General features: G+C 37.2%; 1 protein-coding gene across 2 annotated transcripts; it reads right to left on the bottom strand.

Moving 5' to 3' along the window:
• Window positions 1–28: 28 nt before the first annotated feature.
• On the bottom strand, window positions 29–24,916 carry OSBPL9 (oxysterol binding protein-like 9). Of its 2 annotated transcripts, XM_010076942.1 has the most exons (20): window positions 24,827–24,916; window positions 22,757–22,804; window positions 17,664–17,693; window positions 16,817–16,867; window positions 12,383–12,421; window positions 9,273–9,366; window positions 8,623–8,724; window positions 7,637–7,796; window positions 6,794–6,906; window positions 6,403–6,521; window positions 4,892–4,977; window positions 4,474–4,648; window positions 3,511–3,595; window positions 3,134–3,244; window positions 2,696–2,759; window positions 2,445–2,585; window positions 1,451–1,529; window positions 978–1,069; window positions 396–531; window positions 29–287 (listed from the first exon to the last, which is right to left on the bottom strand). In XM_010076942.1, exons 4-20 carry the CDS (start codon window positions 16,862–16,864, stop codon window positions 213–215), a joined length of 1,719 nt encoding a protein of 572 aa, XP_010075244.1. In that variant the 5' UTR covers window positions 16,865–16,867; window positions 17,664–17,693; window positions 22,757–22,804; window positions 24,827–24,916; the 3' UTR covers window positions 29–212. The 2 variants fall into 2 exon arrangements, with proteins under 2 accessions (XP_010075244.1, XP_010075245.1); XM_010076943.1 differs by lacking the exon at window positions 12,383–12,421.
• Between the last annotated feature and the right edge of the window lie 2,925 nt (window positions 24,917–27,841).

Genomic DNA, 27,841 nt, shown 5'->3' with positions numbered 1-27,841 from the left:
CCAGTATAAGTTACTGCACAGCCAAGACGTGTCTTGTTTCATTTAATTGCTTATCTGCATCAGTAAGTCCAGTATCCCTGAGATAGGAACCACTGTCGTTGGAGGGGTCAGGTTCTCCCCACGGTACGTACGTGATAACTGATGACAGTCTTGGTATCAGATGTAAACTTTGCTAAGCCAAGGCTTGAGTGTTTCCTGGTTTTGTAACCCACTTAATGTTTACTGGCAGCAAGTCGTTTCAATAGTGGCTCATCGTAAACCCAGCATTCTCCATCTTCATGGAATAACTAGAAAAAAAAAAAAAGGGAATAAGCAGATGTAAGCTTTTTATGACTGAGATGGAAAGGAAGAAATGCTACAGGTTAGAGGGCATTTACTGTTCAAATAAAGCTCACCCTTGTTTCCCATGAGGTCTCATTCTCCTTTCTGGCTCTGGCTTCAGCTCTTTGTCTTTCTTCAAGCGCATGCTTTGCAGCTGTGGCTGCATCGATGTCTCTGATTTTTAAGTTGTAGGTTACATCTTTCCATAAGCTTAAAAAAAGAAATTCGAATGGAGACTGCTTTATAGAAGCGAAGTGCTACACGGTTGTTGAAACATTACTGGCTTGTAGGCAGCGATGTTTGCTTGAATTAAGGTATGTCTCACTAATTGAAAGTGCAGAAAAAAACAATATCTTTATTAAACCACAACTCCACTGTCTCTTGCCAGGAGTGAGGAGGCTGTAGAGAAGCTCTCTGGAGCTGCCTGGCACACTTGGCCCCAAGGAGGATGTGACCCAGAACTACAGGTTTCCTCTTTTCCCCAGTAACACCCCAACCTGCTTGTACCTCGGCTCTGTCCTGCAGCAAAGGCTAATGAGGAACACAGCTGTCCATACAGTGAATGGATTAAGTGTCCCAATAGTCAGACTGTGTTCTGCAAACTTGGGTCTAACTAAGAAAAAAAAAAAATTTACTTGTTTAATTCAAGTTCTTACCAACGAGACTCAAAGTCCTCTTGGTCCTCCAACTTCCTTACCTTCTTCTTAATTGTAGGCATTTTCTTGGTATCTATAAAGACAGCATTCTCCTAGAGAGTGAGATGTTTAAAAAAAAATAAAGTATCAGTTCTTCATCTAGACTTAAACTTTATGTACTCTCATGTTCCAGTACACTGGTTGTCAGAAATACATGAAAAGCATCATTCTTTTGATTCTGTTCTTGCTATCAAAATCAAGTTACCTTAAAAATAAATTAACAAAGTAAATTCAGGACTTTTATCCCAAATTCAGCATTCTTGTGATCTTTTGGGCAGTGCAATAGGAGCTCCCAACTACTTATATTTTTAAAAAAAACAAAACAAACCAAACCCCAAACCCAGACAAACAGACCAACCAACCAGAAAAACTTTTAAAGCACAATCTTCCCTTTCTGATGAAAAGGAAAACAAACAAACAAAAGGCTGCCTTACCCCTGTTGTGTATTTTGCATACATGACACCATTCCATTCTCCTTCAATGGAGCAGAAGGGCTTCTTGTCATTCGGAGAGCTAAAGAGAAAGAAATAGTAATTTCTCAGTTGTATTCCAGTAACTGAAAGACCCTAAAGGATCAAAATTTTATCCTGGGTGCTGTATGGTCTGATTTATATCAGCCCTTAAAATATCCACCACCAACACAGAACAGATGAGGGTTCTGTTTACAAGGAAGTTTTGCATGAATTAGTTCAAGTGGATAAACCTTAAAAGGAAGTGCTGATCCAGGATGACAGGTCGCGCCCTGGGGTTGTAGCTGCTTTTAGAGTTTAGGAAACTAGTTACAGGCTTTCAAAACAGATTTTGAGCGATAAGTTTAAGCTTAAAAAGGTTTCACCAACTCAAAGCTTCTCTCCCAGACTACTGGGAAAGACAGACAGTACTGCACAAATGACATCGATCAGTGTGTGTCAGGAAGGGATTTAAAACCAAGTTACGGACCTCGCTTTGTCAGCATCATACTGACACACCAGCAGATCTCCAAGTAGGATGAGAATCTCCACTGAATTCTCTGCTCTGAGCACGTGCACAGGGTTTAACCAAAATCCACCAAACCACAGGTATAAATAGACACATAAAAGTCTGCAGCAGAGCTTTAATGACATGCTGCAAACAGCGATATTACAAGGCTTGCTTTGGTATTTTTTAGGAGAGGTAATGATGAAGACATTTTGGATAATTCAGGAGTGAAAATTTAAGTTCCTTTTGGTCAACAGCTGAGAATGTTTTAGAGCAGGACAAGGTAGGACACAGCCTGTGCAGGTTTCCTCTCACAAGTCTTGGCTACGAAATGGCATCCCGTGACAGGTAACCACCACCCAAGTTACTGGGTGTCGCTGTTTCAGTAATTTACACTCCTGACTGTCTCGAAAAGACACTGTCAGCATTTAAGTAGAGACAAAGTGAGACTAACTGAAGAAACCTGCTTACAATATTTCAGCTGTAATTCTGTGCTTCTTTCCTCCATAAAATGGTTTTGTGTGGAAGACGATGGAAGCGTTATAACCTGTCTTTGAGCAATTAATACTGCATTCTCCACCAAGTTCTATCCATGGCACAGTGAGAATAGACCTGCAATTATAAATACATGAATATATTTATAACCTCTTAACTGATAAATGTTAAGCATGAAGTATTACAAGGCATTCAAAATGAAAATACCAAACAGAGCGTTTACTTGCCTTCCATAACCATTAGGAAAGGTCAAAATATAGTGTTCATCGTAATCTAGGCATGTGACACACCCTATGAAAGAAAAACAAAAATAGATTAAAAACATTCAGCAAAACCTCGACAAAACTTTTCATAGTGATCTCCTGAAATCCTTCACTAAAACCTGGTACCATAAAAAGGAAAGGTGAGGAGCTTTATTTTCCATCGATGCCGAGAATGCCTGGCTTCTAGAGCAGGCAGGAACAGCTGTACTGACGTGAAAAACTGGGCCCTACGTGATTTCAGCACATGAAGTATGCAGAAGGAGTCTCTGATTCCTAGATACATAAGCTCTAGTTACACACATTCAAACATTCTTTATGTTTAATAGGATGACTTTAAATAACTTCTGTAAAAATTCTAGTTGCAGAATGTAAATTTCTCTTCAAAAGTTTACACGCACATACCTTGCCCTATGTTATGAACCCCAATAGACATTCCTAAGAATTTTGACTTGGTCCATATGTGAGCATTGAACTGTATCCTCTTGCTGAAACACTCTGCGTAAAATGCTGAAACTGAAGAAAAAGGTATTAAAAATAGCAGCACAAGACATTAACACTATTGTTTCCAAATTTAATTCATCAGGAAATATCTTTAAGTGACTCACACTTATGTGGCAACAGAGTTTGCAACTTGTTTCTCACAAAAATGGTTTATAGAGAAAACCTTCAGCTTTTAAATTTGGAGAGAAAATGTAAATCCAATATTTAAACCAAGAGCTGACTTTACAGTTGTTCGTATCCAGATGCCATCTCTGTTAGCGAAGTTATTGTCAACTTACTTGGAGGATGATGAGAGACCTGCTCTGCCACAAACGTTACGCTGCTTTTACTGACCCAAGGAACTGGTCCTTCTGAAACTGGCTCCTGCATGACAGTAAAGAGGGTTTTCATCATTGATAGCATTTACAAAACACTGGATGCTTCCAAGAGAAGTTGCTTCCATGTTTAAATGCTTCTAAAAATGTATTGCAGTGATTTTAACGTATTTTGTCATTTTGCTAATTTGATGGGGATAACTCCTTACTGCTGAAACTATGCTGCTTTCTGAAGAACATGCAGCTTCTACTCTCTTGTTTTTAAGTATAAATGTATTTGGGGAGATTCCCCCAGATACAGCAGTTAAACCAAGAGAGTCACATATAAACCCAATTACAAAAAAATATTTAAATCCACTTAATTTCTTATTAACTAATAATAAGAAATGGGTGGCAGAAGGAGTTTTCATTTTTGCTTCTGAAAGTCTGATAGGCATATTAATAATGGTCAGATTATATGTACCATAAAACCATAAACCAACATTCATTTCCCATGGCAAATAATGAAATGTAATTCATCATTAGAAGCAATGGCAGCACAAATACAATATTTTCTTTATGCCAGCAAACAGGAGTCCAAGCAATCACCTCAGAAATAATAGAAAGATTTGAGCAAACAAACTGGGAGGAGGGGGTGGGAAGATAATTAAATTTAGAGAAATTATTAAAAAAAAAAAATCAGAAGTTTTTTGTAAAGAAACATAGTGCTATGACACAGTTCAGGAAAAAGAACATTTTTAACCTGTCAAATAGTTCTTAAAAAACTAATAACTTAAAATTTTGTTATGCAAGGTATTTTAAACCTCTGACCAAAGAAAAAGAGGAAGGCAGGGGGAATCAGTTAAGAAATTGGCACAGTGTGTTGATTTTGCTACTTAAACATAGCATGCGTTCTAGTCACCAAAAAACATAACACAAGAAACTAACCGTATCATCTTCACCTTCAGCACCTGGCAATACCCAATGACATCGGAAGATCTCGCCCAAAATGGGATTGTAAGGCTTTTTAGCAACTGACCCTTTTCTTCCTGCATGAAAAGCTGAGAGGTACCATTTAACCACCTGAACCATTCGTTCCTTTGGATCCTTCTGGTCACTAATGCTACACGGGTCAAAAGAGAGAAAAGAAGGACAGGCAAAATTAAATACAAGCAAATACCTCACATACAGGAGAGCTTTTGGGGTGTTTGGTTGTTTTACAACTAGAGGTTTGACTACTTTGACTACTTTTCAAGTTTAGACCAAAACCCAAGCAATAGTCTTCAAAACTACCAACTTTTGGCAGCCCACAACGGACAGTAACAATATCAGAAGCAGTTAATGCTCTGCTTTAAAAATCAAATACCTGACAAACAAGTCCGGATGTGCAAAAAAGTCAGCATACATTTCCAACAGTGATCTTCTTTCCAGGATAAAAGTTGGAAGAACCACCTGGGTGAAGAAAAACAAGTCTTATAGATCAAGATACTTTAACATCCTGCACAAAAGCGTTCTACGTCTTAACTGTAAATAGCATGCAAACCACCCAAGGCGTCTTGTGCCTCTAAGCCGATCGTGTTCTCTAGCTTACCAATGAGTTCTGACATATGGAGGTTAGTTGACATCTTCTATAAAACCAAACATTTAAGAGGACTGTCTCTTGTCTTATGTATATTCTAGTCCCACTTAAAGCACAGCCAACTATGTCTGAGCTTATCAAAAGCTGTTAATTACAGTAACACCGATCTTTTGCTTTCATCTATATGTAGTGTCAATTTTCAGTTATAGTCAAAATCTCATTCCACGTAGTCACATCCTCGTATGTGCCCCTTTATCAAGATGAAGGTTTATCTCTTTCCTACGACTTTTCTTCCCCAACAGCATTTGTAGGTTCCATTCTTGTGGATCTGCTGTCTGCTTCAGCATGGTACAGACCACTATTGAAAGCAGTGTTAATTGCTCAACTGTTGTTGACTTTTAAGTAATGCGGACAAGATGGACACTCATGATGCTTCTTGGCAGCTTAACCTGAGATCAGTAATTTTCAGCTATTCCAGAAGTTCCCAAAACAGACACACTTTTCGATCAATTCCTATTCAGAACTGCCAGAAACTTTCCATAGTTTGCTTGTGAGATGCTGGCTATTTCTCCAGAGAAGTTTTATCTTTTTATTGTTTATTGTGAGTTCCAGACTGGGCAGTTAGAAGTCTTTAGGAAACTAATGATAGGATTGACCTCTCCTACTTTTTTTCAGTCTGGAATTACTTGTTTAAGTTTAACCAAGCTGCCTAGAAAGATCAACACCTTCGGAACACTGTTCATTCAACCTTACGACACCAACATGAATCACAGTCATGAAAAATCCAACTCTTTACTTGCCAGGCCTACACAGCATTTTAAAATACACAAGCAACTTACTTAACAAGATGCCAATTAAACAAAGCATTTTATTATATGCCTAATTCCCCCTTTTATTTTATTCATGTCTTACTGAATGTCACCATACACTGTGATCTTGCAGATCTTTGTGCCAGGAAGCTAAAGGACAAGAGAAACATTACTACTGCATACAGCATTCCTCTTATCCCAGCTTTACAGGCACTCTAAGGGTCAGGTTCAAAGAAAACAAAACAGCTACTTTCCACAGCAAAGCATTTTCCCAAACAGATTTTAGCAGTTAGATATATTTATTCTGAATTTATTTTTTCCCTACCAGTAACAACTCCAATTCAAAAAAATACCATGCTAGAGAGATTACAGCTTCACTAGCTCTTAGAACAAATATATGGTTAAATTATTACTTTAACATTGAACTGATTTACACAGAATTCAGCGTTTACTCCCCCTCCCTTCCCCATGAACAGTCAGCAAGTTTACCTTTGTTAGATCCATTCCTAATCTAACTTGTGACAATAGATGCATAATAACACTCTTATGTTCTTCCACTGATTCTCCTTCCCCATCATCATCTCGATCATCAGGAGGATCGAAGAGATCTAGAAAGACCAAATTATTTTAGTTTTTCTCTAAACCTTCAAAGACAGACTGTATTTAATTAGCACATACACCATCTGTCAAAAAGTTCATTTATAAAACTAAGGTTTTAAAATCCTACAATTCAACAATCTTCCATTGCTAAAGAAATAGCGGATAAACTATTTTCCATTAGTACCTTGACATACATGTATGATCATACACATTTTGACACAGTTTACACACAGATTAACAATCCAGAGCTCCTTACTGAAAATTTACACAGTCTGCTTACCAGCATCATTTGTCCCATTAGACATGGAAGAATTGAGGGACTCTGTGGTATCCGGACGTTTCATACTACTGCCTGTGCTGCTCCGAGTCAGGACTGCAGCAGACCCTGAAGAACTAAAGAAGAGAAATACATTCTCACAATTTACAATGAAATAATTCAGACCAAATTATTATAATTTGATAGACATAGACGTAATTCCCTAAGGAGTTTACTGATAGACATTAGTATACATGCTGTACGCTAATTCACAGAAAACTTAAAATCAGCTGTATCTGAATGAATGGGAAAGCCTGCAGTCTTACATAGCAACACCTGAATGCATAAAACACCCGATTAAATCCTCTTTGAAATGTGTAGCGTTTCTTAAAATTAATTTTGATTGACAGAAAAAAAAGAGTAAAGAGTAAATATAGATTTTTGGGGAAAGGCAGTCAACATAAAAAAAAATTTTTTAGTAAATGTGAGAGGGAATTGGCTATTTACCAAAAGCTGCAACAAATGCATATGAAATACACCATGGCCTCAGATTAAATTTCTGACCTGGTAGCTTCCCAAGTTTAGTTTTTGTTAGAGTTTTGCCAACACAGATACCTGATGGAATGGGAAGGAGCAGAGGAGGAAGCTGCATACCTCACAGATGACTATGCTGGGGGAGGAGGTAATCTTACTCTGTTACACAGAGTGGCTTTTTTGCCTCCCCGTGCCCCCACCCCCCTTTTTTTGATTTTAAACCAATATGGCTTATTTGCTTATTTAACTTAACTATCTTCTACCGGCAGATAAGCCATGCCCTTGTAGACAGAAATTGTATTCAGCACACACTGCATGCTTTCAGCTACTTACTCTATACATCGCTTTGGGGAAGAACTGCTCTGGTAGAATTCATCAGCATCATAAAACTCATCCTCACTGCTCGAGTAAGAAAAATCCGGGACTGTATTTGGTGACAGGTTGACATGGCTTGGAGAGGTGAGACTGCTGCTAGGTGCTGATTGCCCACTTCCTACGGAGTATTAAAAATTACAGTTTTAATAAAAAAAAACCAAAATTCTTTCAAAATCCACCAGTTCTACCTTATAACCAAGGCTGTTCAATTCAATAAAGACTAATGCAAACTCAGAGACATGGCATCTTAAAAAATTAGAAGCAATAATCAGACAGGTTCATATCGAGTTTCATTTAACAGATAACAAAAGGAAGGTCACAAGGGAAATCAAGAACACAGAAAACCAGTAAAGTATAAGGACGTGTTCTCCACAAAGTTGTTGATTAAAGGCAAAACAACAATACTGAAAACTTGTACAGATTCACAGTATTATTTATGCTGGAAGGGACCTCTGGAAGTCACCTGGTCTACTCCCCACTCAAGGCCCAGACAACTTCAAAATCAGACCAGTTTGTTCAAGATCACATCTATTCAGGTTTTACATATCTCTCATATTATAGCAACTTCATATATATTACAGCAACATTTGCATCAAAGCATCTACTATAGTTTTAAAGAACCCAATGAATGCTATTATTTAAGTGGGAGAGGAGGGAATCAATTAATTAAAAAACCCAAAGGCCACATACAATGTATTAACTGCAAAGTTCTTGTGCCAATTACTGCAAGATTGCAATGATGGAGACAAGAAAGCAAGCTAGTAATACTCCTGTGTATATGTATACATGGGGGGAGAAAGCAGAATAATTGATTTTAACACAACACTGAAATATATGTTGATTAAAAGCAAGACATAGGCCCATACAATGTTCTCTTAATAGCTAATTACATACAGGTTACAGACAGTATATATTCAGGTTTTGTTTCTTGTACAGAACTGTACCTGTACTATTTGGTGTTGGAGTCTGGTTTCCAAGCGATGCTACTACAGGTCCCACTGGCAAAGATGAGGGTCGCTGCTCTGACTTGCACAACTGAGCAGGTTCTAGGGGATATTTTGATATGTTAAACCCAAGTCACATTTAAACATGAGGATTATACTTCAGCTGGAAAGGAGATTCCATATTATTTCACCTCACCTTCAAAAATGAATTCCTTTTCTGTAAAAGCCATCCAGACAGAAAAACATCTTTCCATCATTGTTATCTAGCTCTTTTTTATTATTAAGCAAAGACGGCATTTTTAAAATTGCAGTTATCTAGCTAGAAAGCATTTATCGTTTCTGAAAATGAATTTATTTTAAGAAAGTATATTAGAAATGTAAGCTAGTAACTTACAGAAAGTAAAATGCATCAGCTTATCCACAGAACTAGAAGCAGATTTCCCTGATGGCTGAGGAAGCTCCATGCCTCCCATTCCTTTCCCTTCCTTTGTACCACTGTGCTGAGTGTGCACCACTAAGAGCAGCGTGCACCTGTATGGCGTATGTGACACAGAAGCTATCTACCATTACACAGCCCCTCCAACTAGATTGCAGTTGCATCCTGCTCTGCACATGAATATTTCTGCTGAGGTTCTTTCTGTACATCATACCTGGAGGTATAACGGCTTGGGAAGGCATTGTGCTGATCACTGACTGTTCCAAAGGACTGGGCTGATATACTGCGTCAACAGGGTTTATAGTGCTCTGAGACAAAGAAAGAAAAGCACATTTTTTTCCTCAATTAAAAAAAAATAATAAATAAAGCATAGATAGTGAAAACACTGTGAGCACAAGAAATGCTCAAACGTAAGACAGCAAATTCCTGAGAGAGAAAGGGGAACACAAATGGATAGTTGAGGACATAAGAAATACTTTCAAGGTGGTAATACTTTGATTCTCTACACAGATGTTACACTAGACTGAATTTGCTATAGATTTGAATTGTCCTATAAAGAATTCTTATGTCAAGTTCTGGCTTCTGGTATTCCTTCCAATATCCTTTAATAAACATTGCAGGCAAAGAGTGGAAAGTTAGATGCAAATTATGTGCCAAAAATTCGGATAGGTAATCTGTGTTTTTAAAACCTCTTTTTTTTCCCCAAAAAAATTAATTAGTCCAGACCATACTAAATCAACCCAGAAATCAGAATAAGAATCATCAGCATGCTTACAGCCATGAAGTGGTTTTGTTGCCAAAACTCCTTCCAACACAAGCTGACAGTTTTCAGTGTGTCTCCAGTAGAGGACATCTCAATCTACTTACGATCATGGGCACTTCGAAAACGAAGCACCACCTCAACTCGACACTCACAGAAGTCACTGACTTCAGTGTATGTTCTTGGCTTTTATACAACAAACCTCTTGGAAATCTGAATTGCAATGGCTTTTAATCCAAACTCAAATGATGTTGCCTTGCTTCCCTGGCCTGTAATGTTATCATCATCTAAGCATCGTTTGTTATATATGTGTACATAAAAGAACCAGAACTTCTACATTGTTCTGGGTTGTTAGTTGGACAAAAGGCACACAAGACCCTTTGCCAAACATCTTACAATTTAAAACTATTAATCTGTGTCAGAACTGTGAGAAATCTTTGCCTCAGTCTGGTAGGAAATCTTGCTACTGTACTTGAAGAATATAAAGCACAGGAAGGTCATACAATACTGAGTTCTACTTTAAAAAATTTTGTTTTTAAAAAAAGCTAGATGAGCTTTGCCTTTACATTTAGCCAGAAAGTTTATTCCTATCTGGTTTTAGATCAATATTTAAAACATCAGAAAAAGAAGAGAGCCTCCAACTGTTCTTCCCTCCCTTTAGTCTAGTAATTTCTACTTGCCTGCAGACTGAGGGAAACAGGGTCATTTTAACCTTCCTCCTCCCATTCTCCTACAAAAGGAAGACTTCTTTCTTGCCTCCTTTGCTCTTTAATTGTTATTCTGAACGTTATCTTACACTAAAAAAGAATCAGTGAAGCAATGAAGATTTTTCTTTTTTTTTTTATAGCACAGGATTTACTCAATTGAAAACAAAACTATTATTCTCTGGTTATTTTAAAAAAATTTCCAGTTAAAAAAAAAAGATAATAATTTCTTTCTACATTTTCATTGTGTTACTAACTAGTATATAAATAAATAATCCAATACATATTATGTTATTTTACTGTATTCCAGCATAAAATCAACATCCCTTACACATAACTTCCTTCAACTGTCTGTGCAATTATGCATGCGACACAGGTAGGTCCCTGTCCCAGATATTTCACAGTTTAAAATCATGATCCCATTTTCAGAGTTAAGAAACTTAAAAATCAAGACGGTCCTATAATACACAGGATGCTATCGGTGTCTCTGTCTCCCCTAGTTTTTAGGGAAACTATTAATATAGAAGATATAGAACACTGGTGTGATAAAGGAAAAAAAAATCCAAATTAACTTTGTAACCTTATCCTTAAACAATTCTCCACACTGCAACACGAACTGGAGCTTCTCTTTAGATATTCTGGCGTATGCCTTCGTGGTTTAGAAACAGATGAAGGTAGACCTGAAAGTTTCCTACTCTAACAACAACTTACAAACACCCATACAGAAACAACATGACTGTCACCCCACCATAGTATCAACCATCGATCATACTCCTGCCTAAGCTTAAAGTGAAATCCTGACCTTCAGCCCAAGCTAACAATCTCAATAGCATCAAAATTTCAGTTTTCATCATCACTGATGCATCAGTTACCATATTCTTACAGAAATACTATGTTTTCCTCGCCAGTATAAGCCAGCCCACAAATAATTAGAATAGTGGCTAATTAAATACAGACCACAGCAAGCTGTAACATCCGTATGAAATTTCTGAATGGCACATCTAACGTGGATACCAGCTCTGTCTGTCGTAGTGTCTAGCTGCATAACCTCTCTTTCCCAGGTCATGTCACAGAACCTATTCCCTTACACTAAAACCTGAATTATGTGACTGTCCACAGGGTAATCGCTCATCTTATTTACAAGAAGCATGCAACCAAAATCTGTATGTGCAACTTTACTCCAAAGTTCATACCAGAAAATCATCTTGGTAAAGCTGTATATAATGGAGAGACAAATAGAGCTTGGGAATTACTGTCAGCTGTAATGAAAACACTATTATTTTCAGAGTTACGTTTTACTGAAACCAGTCTCCTATTAAAAGTATCTGAAACGTACTCAAGTGACAAAAAGAGAACGAAGAAAGAGAAGTCACATGTGACTGAAACCAAAGATGACAGAAGTCACATTAAAAACGCAGAAGTTATATTAAAGAAGAAACATTGCTTAAACAGACATAATACAACTCTGCGTCAAATGAGCAGCACTGCAGAAGAGACAAACTACTTGAAGCACACAGAGAACTGATCTATTTCACAAACAAAGATACTTCAGATGGAACACAAAACTATTTCTATCCCAATAATTTCCCTTTCAGCTGTTCACATGGCAGATTTTTATCTAAGTGTTCAGTCGAAACGCTGCCACTTAAGACATTCAGGACAGAACTCATCACTGTATTTTCTAAGGGTAAGGGTGTTAGCCAACCTCAGAAGCTAACGACTCAACAGTAATTTTAACAAGACACTTGAAGCAGTAAATTAGAAAAAGGAAGAAGGATGTTGCAAAATGAGTGGAAATTCAGGTCTCTGTTCACATGTTCTGCAGAAATAAAGGGAAATAAAGATTAGATTTAAACTTACTATAAGTCCATCAGCGTGCTTCTCCTCATTATTTTGGTCCTTAAGGAGAAAATGTTAAAATATCAACATAACAATCTTGTACGACTTATCAGTTCTGTGCTATGTGAGAACAGCAAGTTTCTCTCAAGAATGTTTACACTTCCAGCCATAAAACCTTCCTCATCACATGATCCAGTAAATAAACTTACAAGAAACAATTCTGTATGTAATCCCTGCGCCTCTGAAGAGGAGCATTTTCTGAGGATCCATCCACACAAGTTCAAACAACTTTTAAAATATCCTTTCTGCATTGCAGAGTACAATTACTCTTTACACCATAAGTTCTTCCCAAATAACTAAGACCCCCCAAAACATGGTCTGTAGCACCAGTGAGTCCATGAAAACTGAAAGACACGAAGTTCTCAGTTTCTGAAGAACTCTGATTATCATACAGGTCAAATGTTCAAAAGCACTTTTTGCTTTTGAAAGGAAGAGGTGCCTTTGTAAGTTAAATGTTTTTAACGTTTGCTTTTTGGTATCCACTAGATTTTAAAATTATTTTAGATTATTTACAGTCTAGGATTTGGGGTTTTTGCCTAGAAGCATATGTGAAAGAGCAGGCAATGCATGGAATAAAACTGTTATCATGGGAAATTACACTAGTAACAGGTAATTTACTGCTATCTACAGTTACCACAGTTTTAACATTGTACCAGCAACAGTATAAATTTTACTAAACACTAAACCAAATCTCTTCACTTCTGCTGCAAAGTTCATATTACCAGTGTATCAGTCCATAACTTTGTTCAGTGTAACCCTTAAGACTTGTCTGCAGAGTACTTCCACAGACCTCCAGTTCTTAAAAGAAACAAGAAAAAAAGGCTGCACATAATATTAAGAAAGTTGGCTCATACTTATGTTTTGATACTTTATATGTTCTTTCTTAGCCTAGATAGTTGGCAATAGGCTGCTCAAATGTCAAGTCTCCTAGTTGGTGTTTCTGAAGTGAGGCTTTCCATGACAAAAATGACACTGAGGGCAGTGAGTTCTATTGGGCTGCAAACTTACAAAGAAGAAAGAGTAACACCGGAGTCCAAATATATTATCTTTTCTTTTTTTTTTTCAACAAAAAAAATTTCCATGTTATGCTATCATCTCTAAGACCCAAGAAATAAAACACAAAGATGCTGCATTTGTACTAAGCTTGCTATCCAATCTGTGTAATGCACAATCACCAATGTGGGATGTTGATGAGGAAAGGGAGAAACGCCACAAAACCAGGCAGACAAGACTGACCAGAAATGATGGTGTGAAAAAGGGAAGGCCAAGAAGCAAAACTAAATATTTAAATTATAGGAGTTACTTCACAAAATGTATAATAATTTCTGACAGAAGATTGTAGTTTATCAAATCACTGAGAGACCACGAGGGTGGTGAGGCAGTGGCCCAGGTTGCCCAGAGAAGCTGTGGATGCCCCATCCCTGGAGGGGTTCAAGGCCAGGCTGGATGAGGCTTTGACCAACCTGGGCTAGTGGGAGGTGTCTCTGCCCATGGCAGGGGGTGGGACTCGATGATCTTTAAGGTCCCTTCCAACCCAAACCATTCTATGATTCTATATTTTTACAACACACAGAGTATCAGCAAAGCTGGACAGCTTCATCTATCATAAACCAGCAGGGGAAAACACGAGCCACCTGCTCCACCTACCCACCCCACTTAGGGTATTTTCATTGCTTTTTGATAAGCAACATATGTACTGTAACATATTCCTATTTAGCTGGTATTTACTTCATTATTTTAAAAACGCCTTGGGTCATCTCACATGCAAGTAGCATGGTTACACACTTGTAACTTACATGACTAGTAAGTTCAACAAAAATTTAACTGTCCAAGTCCTAAGGCAGGTTGTTTTAAGAGTCCATGGAACAGTTCAACTTAACACACAATTAAAACAATCAAAACAAATTCCAAACCACTCAAAAAACCAGGTTTGCCTCAATGTACCAAAATCATCCAAATAATAAATGGCCATACGCTTGAAACAGAGTGATGTTCTGAGTATTTAGAGAACTGATAACAATTTTCAAGGTATGCAAACAAACAGAAGGTAATTGTGAAGTCTGTCTCCTAATGAGAAAGGCACTGTAGAAGTAAAAATAGGGGGTGAGGTGGTGTTAATATGACTTATTTTCAGCAGTGCAAGTCAGCTGCCACACTTGTTTTACAGCTTCGGGAAAAAAAATTTTGCAGAATCTTAAAAGGTTCAGTACTGGAGAACAGAAAGCTAGCAGTCAGACACAACACATTTTTACATATCTAATGCTTCATACACATACAACTCACAGAACTGTAAAAACAAACCAAAACCCCTGTATTCTGAACTTCCTACAGCAGTAAGAAATCACGATACCAGCACAGTTTATAGAAAAGGGGGAGGAGGGAGGGAGTGGGAAACAGAAGCACCATGTAGTCAACAAGTATAGTTGCCTAAGAGAGAGAGGAAGATGATGAAGAGATGAAGCAGAATAAAGGTTATTAAAATAACAGGAAGGTTTATAGAGGGGATTTTTCACTATATGTGGATCAACTTCTTCCAGTTAGCTGTGCATAAACCAGTCATTTAAACCACTTTATCTTCAACAGCTCTACAAGAGCTTTAGATACGGTTTAGCAAAAAAAACCCCCACTACCCAATGGATAAACCCATCTATTTACACTGGTTAATATTTACTGCTACTGAAAGGAGGACTTCAAGGTCTGATTTAGTATAACAGAAAACAAGTCTTAGATTCTTTGGGGGACACAAATTCCACCTACCTTTATGGTAGCTGGAGCAGTAAAGCACTGATCCTGATCAAAAATGACCACCACTGCCACTAAAAGGTCAGTTTCATCCATTATCAGCAAACCAACTAACCAACTTCAAAATACGCTTAGCATCAGCACAAGATAAGCAATTGTATTTGTCTATCCCCCAATAAACTTACCCATGGCAGAAACTGAATTTGATATTATATAGAAATAAAAAAGCTAACTCAGCCACTTACTATCAGCTTTGACCAAGAACTTGAAAAGCAGATTATAATTCTGCTCTTTCAGATTTTTTGTTGCACACAGCTTCTCCAACAGGTGCCTTAACAGAGCAAGTCACATATAGCTGTGTAAGAAAACGAGCATACTACCATCTAATCTATCTATTATTGACTCCCCGAAGAATGATACATAGTCTGCTGGTTTCACTGTACTAAAACCAATCTAAATAAACCCAGTACTAAATAGAGTAAATAATTAAGTGCTCACAAGGCTCATCTTGCTATCACTACAGTGAAGGATTCAAATAGTATCACTGTATGTTAAATAAAGACTGTTCTAGCGCTAGATTCATGTGGCACAAAACTATTTCAATATATCCTACTACTTGCAGAATATTTTTGGTTTTGTATAAACCTGTTAACTAATGCACCTTTTCTTCAGAATTTTTTAGCTACTGATATGAAATCTGAATTTCACAAAACATGCACTGATCCTTTTAGTGAATGACTTCTGATCCTGCAAGGTTCTAAATGCTACAATTTTCACTGGCCTCAAAATTCTGTACACTGTATCTGGCATCTAGAATGAAGACAAAACAGCAGTATTGTATTTGAAAGCTGAAAAAAGAAAAAAAGAGTTGATCTGGACTATAGAAAAAAATTGAAGAAATTGTGCCTATTTCTGAATAAATCAGAATGTGCTCTAATTAAATTGAGTCTTACATTCTGAAAATATCATAAATTAATTTATTTGTAAAACACCATCTTCACTTTGGTCTCGAGATACAGATCAGCAGCTCACAATTAATGTATCCCAAATACAGTATGAGAAGGCCTGTAAGAGCAGAACTTGCCAAAAGAATTGAAATCCCACTAAATTTTCAAAAGTAACAAAACATTTAAATAAAAAGCGTAAGTGCGTTATCCGTACTGCATTCTCAAATAACACAATTCTTACTTCAAGAAGTTCCAACATTACGAACTTCAGACCTGCTAAAAACCTCATCAAACCAGCTTAGATTCTTAACATGACAATTTTACATTTTTTTGATTTATGTTAGCCACATTCTTAAATGAAACAGAAAAAAAGAGTTTTGTTAAGTTTATATTCCGTCACCCTTATGTTTTGTTTGTTCAAGTTCTTATTTAGCCTAATAGCAAACTCTGCAAAAGAGTATTTATCTCAAAAGAAAACCTCTGTCATCAACACGACTGTTACCACAAACATTAAAAGGACTGTCTGCTACGGAACTCAGTAACATCGTTAAGTAACACCATTAAAATAGTAGCATAAATCAACTCATACCAATTTCTAAATATATCTATATCCTGGATCATATAGAAGGCACTTTTAGATTTCAATTGCTTTCACACAGATTAATGCTATATAATTAATATTCAAAATAGTTTACAGTGTACTTACCTTAGCAATCTGTAGCAACACAATGCAGTGTTTTATTGATTCTACCATGCTCTAGGAAAACAAAAATAACAGCAAAAAACCTTGTATTACTATCCTATATTTCGTATTTACAGGTATTTTTATTAGTTACACAGAATATTCACTGAAATATTGGGTGAGAACTAAATGGACACTCACTTCTGCAAAACCACTACTTTCCCTCCTGCACTCTCCCCCCCACCTCCCTTCAAATTTTCAGAGTGCTGCAAGCAGGTAAACTATCATGTGAAGAGAGGCTGGGAGAGCTGGGATTGTTTAATCTGGAGAAGAAAAGGCTCAGGGGAGACCTTATCAGAGGGCACCAATATCTGATTGGGACGGCAGGGTGTGAAGATGACAAAGGCACACTTGTCTCAGTAGTGTCCCGTAACAGACAACAGGCAATGGCCACAGACCAAAATACAGGAAATTCATCACCTTAAACATAAGAAAATACTTTTTTACTCTGGGGATAATCAAACACTGGAACAGACTGCCTAGAGAGGTTGCAGAGTCTCCATCCTTGTAGTTACTCAAAAGCCAAATAGATTTGGTGCTGGGCAACTTGCTCTGACTGTGCTCTGAGCATGGGGTTGGACTATGGACCCTCAGAGGTCCCTTCCAACCTCAACTATACTATGATTTTGTGATTCCAAGGTGCTAGACATAAATCTGTACACAGCACTGGAACTAGGCTGCCTCTGCCATCACACTGTTGGACCTAATACAGATTCCCACTTTTCCGTAAAAAGCTTTAAAAGCTTTCACAAGAAAATATGGCAGATTTCAGAATCTACATAGAATAGATACAAAAATAAAAGAAACTTACACTGGTTGTTTCTTTGAGACTTTCAATCTTCTGAAAAGAAAAATCAAAATAGTTTGTTTAAAAACAGAATTTCCAACATCTAGTTTGACCTAAAGACTCTGAACAGTGATATTACACATATTTACCAATCAAAGTCTACACTTCAGTTTTGCATAACATCAACAAAACCAAAATGCAGTATGAAGATTCACTCTAAGTTCAGTTTATAGCCTCATCTAGTGTACTGAAAGGTGGGACATTCCAGTGATCGATATTACTTGCAATGACCATCATTCAAGCATAATAAGCATATGCAGTTAGGCACAGTTTAAAAAAAAATCACAGAAAATAACAGTGCACATGTGTTCTTACTCTTTCTAAGCCTCCAGTAAAAGTGCATCTGGAACGCTGCCTACTTAATTTTATCTAGAAACACTGGTTCATAAAGATTTCCTGTATGGAATTGCACTTCAGGCATGCAAAAGGCTCTGTATGCCATTTCACACATCAGCTTGACCTAAGAAGCATGTGCATCCTGTTGATGTCCTTGGGTCTGTCTGCAGAAGGCAAAATTATTAAATTTGAATCAGCACTGAACCTCTACTAATTCAATTACAGGACCTCTTTGTTTTGATTAATATGAGTGTCTCATATGACTTGAGTCACAGTCATTTTGATTCTTGAACAATCAAAGCATGTAAAGGAATTTTTTCTCCACAGAGCACTGCAAGCCAAATTCTACACCAGGAGAGAGCAACATGTGTCTGTAAATCTAAAGTTACGAACAGTCTCAGTTTGTGGATTAAAAAAAAAAAAAAAACAAATGCAGTGACAGCTCCCCAGCCAATACCTGGGGAAAGTTTCTTCAGTTATATGCTGCTCTGTATACTATTCATAAGGATGCTATACATTTTTTTTCATTATTAAATAGCAAGAGGTGGCCAAACAGCGCTCAGCCTCAGCCTTTTCCGCTGGAAAGACTGAGCCATGCTGATGTAGGAAAGAGCACTTCAGGGATATTATATCACAAAGAAAGTTATATTTACTTCTGCTGCTAGCAGAGAACAGCTAAAAACTCCTTTGTTTTGTTTTTTGTTTTTCAAGTCTCTACAATACTTCTAGTCCAAACTTTATCAACACATATTGAAAAAAGCATTTTAAATATCAGGACAGCAGTGAAGCTTTGAGCCCTTCAGCACCAGAATAGAAGAGGTAATGTACCCAAACACACAGATCTTGTCAGATAAAAGATTATGCAGCTGAAATAAATCATTGAGCCTCAAAGCTTTATAGCCAACTGTAGGCAGCTGTCAGCAGCTTTGATTATTCTTTATCTGTTTTTTTCCCCCAACATGTTATAGAGCTTTTACACACCAAATAAACTGTTATCTCATTCCCTTCACTGATACAATCTTTGCTGAAAATCTGAAAGTTATGTCAGGCCATATATAATGTCATTCAGTCACATTGTTTTCCCCCTACTCATTTGTCATTTTGCAAACAATAGACTAATTAACACACTGTTATTCGTACACATAGGTACTGACAAAAGGGTAATTTGTCCGTGATCACACAAAATGGGAAAAACCTCCCGTCACCTGGTTTTCAAGGCCTACCCACAAATTACACAATCATAATTTTTTCCTCTACGGAATTGAATTATTTGTGAGCTGGCCAACCTAAGCAATATCAGTATGCATTAATCACATTTTTTTCACATTTGTACTATACAGCTACCTTGCAAGAATACAGCACAGAGCGCTAGAATATCATCTTCTTCATTTGTACACAAAATTCTGAGAACAACGCAAGAAGTCAGACAGAGCAGGGGTCCTTAGGAAGACCCTTCTCTTTAGGGTGCTTTGGCACCAGCCCTGTTCTTTACGGCTAAGCAAACACTGACATGGAAGTCTCTGGATTTTCATGAGCAATGTGTTTTTCCAGAAGAGTGATGTAAGCAGCCATAAAATAAAGTTTGTGAACTCTCCTCCTATAAGATCTTATACAAACACACTATTGACATGACACCAGGGAGAGAAAAACAATCATCAGCAACAAAATCAGCATGCTTACAAGACTGGTTGGTTTGGAGAAATCAGGAGAATGCTTGTATCTCATCTCATCAATTGTACAGAACTACACTGCTAAGTACACAGCTACAATCCTTGTAACTTTATTCTTACACTCTCTTGTTTAAACTTGCATTAAAAGTAACATGAAATTGACAATCATCAGCAACAAAATCAGCATGCTTACAAGACTGGTTGGTTTGGAGAAATCAGGAGAATGCTTGTATCTCATCTCATCAATTGTACAGAACTACACTGCTAAGTACACAGCTACAATCCTTGTAACTTTATTCTTACACTCTTGTTTAAACTTGCATTAAAAGTAATATGAAATTGTAAGACAAATCATAAACAAGAAGATACGTTGAAGATAAAAACCGTTACAAATAAAATCAAATAATATAATTTACTAGAAAAAGGTACCACAATTTTCTCTCTTCAACATCCTACTCTTTGACAATTGATGAGGATAAAATTCTAGTAAGACAGCTTCCCTGATTTTAGGTAATGAATACACATATTTTCATATAGAACATCAATTCCCTGCAGACTTACATTTGCAGAATGCAGCCACGTGCTATACCTAATCTAATCAAACTGCAGGCTGCTGCTGAAAGTACTCCATCCACTTGCTGCTTGTTGCACCTCCTTGACATTTGATTTTTTATCAAGCCACTGATGATCCAATAGAAAGCTAATTTTTCTCCACTGAACATTATTTTTGCCTCATTCAACAACCATATACAGAGTTGGATCAGCTTGTTGAGCAAAGAGAGGCAGCAGAGGCTTGTAGGGGCAGCCGACTCATGGTCGGAATCAGTATGGTACAACCTGAATGCGGGTGCTCAGCCTTGGATTTACTTCACTAATAATATTGTTAACACGGTGAGAAAGCAACGTCCTATCTCATCTTCACCTTGAAATGCAGTACCCTCAGATCACGGGCTTTCCTTTACTTTGTACATAACCAGATAGTACTCCATCAGTAGATTCAGCAGAACTAGCAGCGCTGCTAGTTATGGTGTGTTTGCAAGACAATATGATCCCACTGTACAGTGCTAGTTGTAGTTCTGCCAGGAGTATTCATGTAAGACAGGGAGCTAATAATAATCACAATATTTCTCAGTCTTCAAAATTCATCAAGTCTACATGTGCACTGTCTTGTTCTAAATTCAACAGATTACCATGTCTCAGAAAGAAGATATCCAAGAGATCTTGAAGCACCTCAGAACATCTATACCGTGTACTATTATCTTCGAAAGACCAAATGTTCTGTAACTAAAAGCTCATCCGATCCTCTGTACACTTGCAAAAGCAATGGCTCGGGTTTTAAATGCCTGGCCATAAACAGTTGCAGAAAACAGCACTCAGCTACTTGGGAAGCACGTAACACTCAACTAACCAAATCTTGTTTCCTCAGAGGCAAAAACTATGGGTTGGATGGAAGCATCCTGCAGGTTACGCTCAGCTCATAATCTGATAGCTGAACCATAAGCAAATAGGAAAACTGCTAAATACAGCATCAAAAAACCTCTCAGGTACTTTAGTACAGGAAGAGACATGATCAAAAAAGTGCTTTGCCAAGTCTTTTTCTAATAGAGAATAAATGGAATCTATAGTAATAGCAACCCTCATCAAGATTTAAAACCAGAGGAAGCTGACCTCTTCCAAACAGGCCTCCTGCTTTCTCTAGAAAGTCAATCTGTCCGTTCCATAGATACCTTGCAGAGACAAAGAAATAAATCAGCACAACATGCCGAAACTCTCCAGGGATTAAAAGCACTGTCACAGGGAAAAACAAAGTACTGCCTGATCTGCAAAGTAGCATCTGGAGAGAGGTCAAAATTGAAGGAGAACTCTTCCCAGTAAGAGGCACCGACAGAGAAACGCAAAATCTTTAGATTGTACTCTTTCAGTCAGTTGTCTACAGATTAAATGCACTTACACAGAGAACACTTGTACTTCAAAGTTATTTTAGAAGACGTGCAAAAGAACTCCAGAAAGACCATCAATTGCTAAGTCCCTAAGACTCATAACACATCAAACAAGATGGATAACACATGAAAGGTCACAACTATTATAAAGAAGTAAACTAATCACAGAAATCGTAAAACTGTTTTCAAAACTGAAATCGAGCACCAGGAAAACGTCAGCTTGTTTTTCACAAGTGAAACTGGGGGGGAGGGAGGGAACTAGGATGAAATACACCACTACTTTATGATACCGAAATTATTGTGTTTGCTGAAAACAAAAGCAACTCCTCAGTAATAAACCCTTCATAAGGAAATGTTAAATCCCTCCTCCAGACTGCACAAATTCACATAAAAAACCCGCACGCTACTTAATGCTGAACCCACAGTACCAAAGGTATGCGCTAGCCTTTCTTAAACGCAGTGACTGAAACCTCACCTACTAACTTGACTTTGAAATGGAATGGAGTTGGGTGCAAAAAAAAAATACATAACAAGTGAATTACAACCTCGCTAAAAAAGTAGTGCTCCACATAATAAGTGACATTGTCGGCATCCTCACCTAAGGCGAATGCACGATGGTATTCCCTAAGTGACATTGTCGGCATCCTCACCTAAGGTGAACACACGATGGTATTCTCAGGCTGCTACTACGTGGCATGCCAGTCACAGAACTGCACAGGATGCATTGATGTGAGATACACGACTCTTAGTATTTACTTTTTTCCCCCTCACAATAGCATTGCTATTCCTACACATATTAAACACTCATCCTTGTTACAAATGAAAAAATAGCAAATTTAACTTAAAAATGCTTTTGACAGAGGAGTCATCATTTCCTACAGACTGAAACCTTTTTTAATGTTATGACACCGACTATTAATAAAATTCTGTTTACCACCTATTCACAAAAGAAATGTTGCTATCAGTTATTCAATTGCTTTAAGTGATTTTGACAACGTGAGGAATATGAAAATAGACCGAGAACATTTAAATTTTTATACACTATAGCAAATCAATGCACAAAACCATCTGATTAAGCAAAATAAGCAAAATTTAAACAAAATGTACTTGCTTTTCTCTGTTCATCATCCTTGCAGTTCTGGAGTTTTTCATCATAGAGCTGAAAGAAAGAGATACTTGTGAAAATACTGAAAGTGTTATTTTTCCATATAAAATCGGCCACAATCACCAAAATTTCAAAAACAAAAGCATTTAATAAGTACGTAAGTTATACGATCCTAGTATTATGATCCAAACCAGTTTTGGGCTAATATTTCTTCACAGCATTTGTGATATAACAATTTTGTAACTAATTTCTCATATTACCCCATCCTGCCAGAGACCAAACCTCAGATCCTGGCTAGTTCCACAGCTCAGCCTGGCACGATTCTACCACGATTTGAACAAAAAGGTGAAGTTAAGTAATAAAAGTGACGCACACATATCAGAACACCTCCAGCTGCCTTCGTTTATTTCAGCAAAGATCTCTGGCACGTACAGAGTGCTTATCAAAACCACCTCAACCTTTATCAACCCTTCCAGGTACCTTGTTATTCAGGTATACGATTCAAATCATGTATGATTTGTAAGTACTTCTTTTGGGAAGACATATAGTAATTTCCCTGCATTAACTTGTATTTATTTTCTTAAAAGTGGATTATGAGATGCAGCAAAGTGAAACAAATTCCTACTGAAAAGCTTGTACGTGTATTTAACACAAGCTGAGCTGAAACAGTCAAAAGTTGCCTCCAAGAGCACACTGAGGTACACATACAAATAACAATTAAGTACAAATTGTTCAAGGAAGAAAAGAGATGAAGGGTAATGCTCAGAAGTTCATCACATCCACCCTTTCTCAGAAAAGAGGCTGTAATTTTTACTAGGTGAGCTACAGTTCTTCACTCAACTGCCTGCCTAAAACCTGCTCATGTGTTCCCTTTCCCTTGAGGGCAGATTTCTGATTCTAAAAATAAAGACTGTAATCTTGGTCTCTATCCATCCTCACTCTTCTTTCATTATTAACTAACTCCTATACCCTCTCCCCCCAGTTGGCCTAAAATAACAATTAGAAGGTGTAAAGATTTAAATACCTTCGGTGAAGCATGCGTGCTAGATGGCTCCAGAGCAGGAGACAAAGCTAACTCCTGATCAGCTTTGTATTTTGTTTGCATCTCTTCTCCCTACCTCCATTTTTCTCTTCCCCCTCTCCACCCTGCCCTGTAACTGAATTTCTGCTGAATATCCCACATGCAAAACTTGCCCATTATATCAGAAAAAAAAATAAAAAATCCAAACCAGCAGAACTGAAGCAATCTTAACAGCAATTTTAACTTGCTGAGTCATGGGAAAAAGGGTCCTAACCAGCAGCAAAAATTGTTTTTCTCAATAAGATGAGCACTGAAAAGTATGACTTCATCATTCTTCACCTTCCCATCTACTCTTAAAATACATGTACAATGTGTAAAAGAACGTCATTTGTACAAAATTTCTACAGAATGTTTTCACTCAAGAACAAAGAACATATTATCTGCAACAAAGTCTGAAACCATCTGCAACTGCAGTTGCGTATTACTTGACAAAATTTTCTCAGGATAAATTCTAAAATGCTATGAGCAATATAGTGATTTAATTATGTTTTTAAATTAAACTTCGGTCATCTCTGCCATTTCCATGTAGCTGTTTACACGAAAGAATACTTCAGTCATTGTAAATCATTTTATAAGATCTGTTTGAGTTATTCTAATTTTCTAACTCTATTTTAACAATCCCAAGATCCATTCAAAGAAAAAGACATTTTCAGCTTATTTCAACCCTTAGCTTATAACGTTTAATTTTTACACTTCTAGTCAAAATCTCTTTTATTTCAGGAGTAGTTAGAATTTATGTAACATCCTACGCTAGGGAGAAACAGATAATAAAATTCTATCATTATCAGACTTCATACATAAAAAAGGTACATTTTCTCCAGGTCACAGTCAGCTCAGCCACATGAGCTCTCTCTGCACCCCACATTTACCAGAACACATGCCAAGGATAAAACATCACTCCATCCCTTTTTTTGAGCTTCCTTTCAACCAGACCTTGAAATGCACACTGACAAGCAGACCCCCAGTACAGTAAACACACCAGTTAGTTACCATACCTTTAATTGGTCTATCAAGATCTGTAAGTAAGCATCAGCCTCTGTGAGTTTCTTGTCAAAATCATGAACACTGGGAACAAATCCTGAATCCACACCCTAGATATAAATAAATAAAAATCAAATATATAATTAGAGTTTCAGAGAAGGGAAAAAAGATAACAAAAATACGGTTTTGCCTGCCAACTGACTGATAAAATGTTGCCTTGCCTCTTATCCTGCCATGTGCAAACACAAGCACATAGCTGAACAGTTTTGTCTTCTAATTGCAGCTAAATCAGTAACAGTAAATTGCTACACATTTTCAGCAGGGGTATAATCATCACACACCAGAGTATTTCATTACTTAGGATTGAATAAATCCCTTTAAATTACACTAATTAAAGTTTCTTTGGAAGATGTAAAAGAGAACTCAAGTTTTTCTGAAGACTATCTTATGATTCCATATTCTTACATTCCAGTTAAGACAGATAAAACCAGACCCAATTGGATGACAGCACTTAACCATGTTTCAGACAATATTGCTCAACTCACAGCTTCTTAGCTAAAAACTGAACTAACGAGTGCTAAATCTCCTCTTAAATACAGACTCACCTTTGAGCTGAAAAATTCCAAATTATTATTCCTGGTTGTCCTAGATCCTTTATAGCTATAGGGATCTGCATCCCTGTCACCATGTTTGATTTCTTAGGTTTTGTTGCACATAGGGAATCACAGAATGGTTTGGTTGGAAGGGACCTTAAAAATCATCTAGTTCCAACCCCCCTGCCATATGCCAACAAGGACAAAGTACTAGTGCCATGAGGATGATTACGTTCATATTTTCTTGTTTGCAAATTTGTTTCCCTTAATTATGTAAGAGTCAAAGCACACTTCTGCATAAAACAATTTCTGCCTTTAAACTGATAAATCATGGATTTGAAGACCAGAACAAACTCCCACTGGGTTACCAGATCTTTAATTAGAGGAAAGAAAAGAGAGAGGATTCTTGAAATTGATTACTTCTGACCTGATGCACATATGCTACGTAAACACATTAAAGGTATTATATAAATAAACCTTAAATGCAAAGGGAACTGCAAACAAATATTAAAGCACAGCTTGAAAAAATCTACAATGTAAGTTAAATACGTAGGAGGAAAAACCGCATGAAGGATAAAGAAATAAACATCAGTTAAAACAGAAACATAATCCTCAGAACATCACAGCAGTGACAAGACTTTCCCACTAGCCTAAATACTTTCATTCATATTCACATTGATCCAAAATATGACATCTTTCAAATCCATCAACTGTGCTGCCTTGACTGCTGAGAATCTCAAGAGTCTGAATGTGTAAAGATCAGCCAACGGGGAAAAACCATTTTGTATGGAGGAAGATGGGCAATCCATATTTGTAAATTTGACACAGTTTGCTTTGTCAACACAAGATACTTTTTTTTTTTTTACTTCTGTATGATAATGGACCATTGCATTAAGAGCTTTATTGCTGGCTCTTTAGAGCCATGAACACTTTCACGCAATAGAGGAATGACTTGCTCTTACTCACGTCTGTCAAGTGATACGCACAATACTGTGCATACCCTAAAACATAAGGCCATCTAGTGACTGCAGAAGATACTATGCTTTCTTCATGTGCCAAATCTTAAACTGTGCTACAGACTAACAGCCAGATCTTGACAACAGTTCTACATGTGTAAATCTATCCGTACAGATTAGTTTGTAAACTAGCATGAAGAAGATGCTTCACCCTGTACTAGACAGCCCACACTGGAGAAACTTAGTGTTTTGAAACAAGGAGGAGGGAGGAGAAGCGAGGAAAAGAAAGCAACCATTTTGACTATGCCAAAATACACCCAATGTAGCAAGTTATCAAAAAGAAGCTAATAGGGAGAAGACAGTCCTCTAACCAATAAACTTTTGACACTCCCTCAAACTACTCAGGTTTAAATGACACTGAAACTAGATCTGAAACTATATGAAATTAGTGTTCCATTTCCTTGTTGAAAATGGAATTGTCTGTGCAGCTAGTAGCCAACACTATCATTTCCACCAACGGTCTAGTCTGCTCAGTTAAAAAATTCTGGAGATCAGATTTCGTATATCAAAACTGCATGAACCACACAGAAAATTTCAGCTGAAGATACCATATGCAGAAATATATTTTCTGATGCAAGTTATCTGTATGCTGCATCAAAATACTGATTTTTACTTCAGTCAGCAGGCTATGAGTACCACCTGGTACTTTTAATGGTGGCTTAAAGATAAAATGCCATTCTTAAATTTCAGCCTCCTAGCACTAAGGGAAAAGCTCACAAAAACATTTAGTGTTACAACTGAGCAGACATCCACATCAAACACGGAGTGAAAACTGTGAACTAAAAAGTCCTATTACAAAGTTAAAACTCCCATCAACGTAAAGAGAAAGCCATAAAACCAAGCAGAGTGTCTAGCTGACGTAGCACAAAAATGAAATACAAAAATAATTCTGAAAAGAAACATGAGTACTTAAAGCTGTGGCACTTCATTAGTTTGCTTTTGGCTTGTATAAAGATAGTTTGGATTAAATTTGATAACCTACTGAGCATATTTACTAGTCCGTATGAGATTAGGCTAATAATTTTAAGTTCTCACCCAGTTTTAAAACTGAAAACCAAAAGATAACTGGAAAGTACGAAATACCAATATTAGCAATGGCACAGAAAAAAACCCACTGTATAAATAGCAAACAAAATTAATCGGTATCGCAAACTCAGCAGCATTTTAGAAAGAGCAGACATACAAAGTGGGGATTTGCATAACAAATCCTTATTTTTTCATTATCTGGTCATCCAAAGACACAGTAGAGGAAAAAAGGGGACCCCTTCATTTTCTTCCCCTTTCTTCTCTCCCCTGCCATGTAGGAAATGAGGCTTCAAAAGAAAGGGGTGAGCAGAGTTAACAGAATGGCATTTAACAGCTTGTTAAACAGGTAAACTGGGAAACCACACATCTGAACTAGCAATCAAATTTTTATGAG

The sequence above is a fragment of the Pterocles gutturalis genome, unplaced genomic scaffold, assembly GCF_000699245.1.
Source record: "Pterocles gutturalis isolate BGI_N339 unplaced genomic scaffold, ASM69924v1 scaffold11313, whole genome shotgun sequence".
In the NCBI taxonomy this organism is placed as follows: Eukaryota; Metazoa; Chordata; class Aves; order Pterocliformes; family Pteroclidae; genus Pterocles; species Pterocles gutturalis.
Note: the sequence above shows the minus strand (reverse complement) of the source record. Positions and strands in the feature narration are given on the sequence as shown.

Bases quoted from the DNA above. Each gene is read 5' to 3' on its own strand.
- OSBPL9 (XM_010076942.1), bottom strand. From the start codon at position 16,864: ATGGTAGAATCAATAAAACACTGCATTGTGTTGCTACAGATTGCTAAG. The intron at 3,596-4,473 runs GTTAGTTTCTTG...ACTGTCATGCAG, and splicing joins CTGAAGGTGAAGATGATACG to GAGCCAGTTTCAGAAGGACC. The intron at 1,530-2,444 runs GTAAGCAGGTTT...CTTTCTCTTTAG, and splicing joins AGAATTACAGCTGAAATATT to CTCTCCGAATGACAAGAAGC.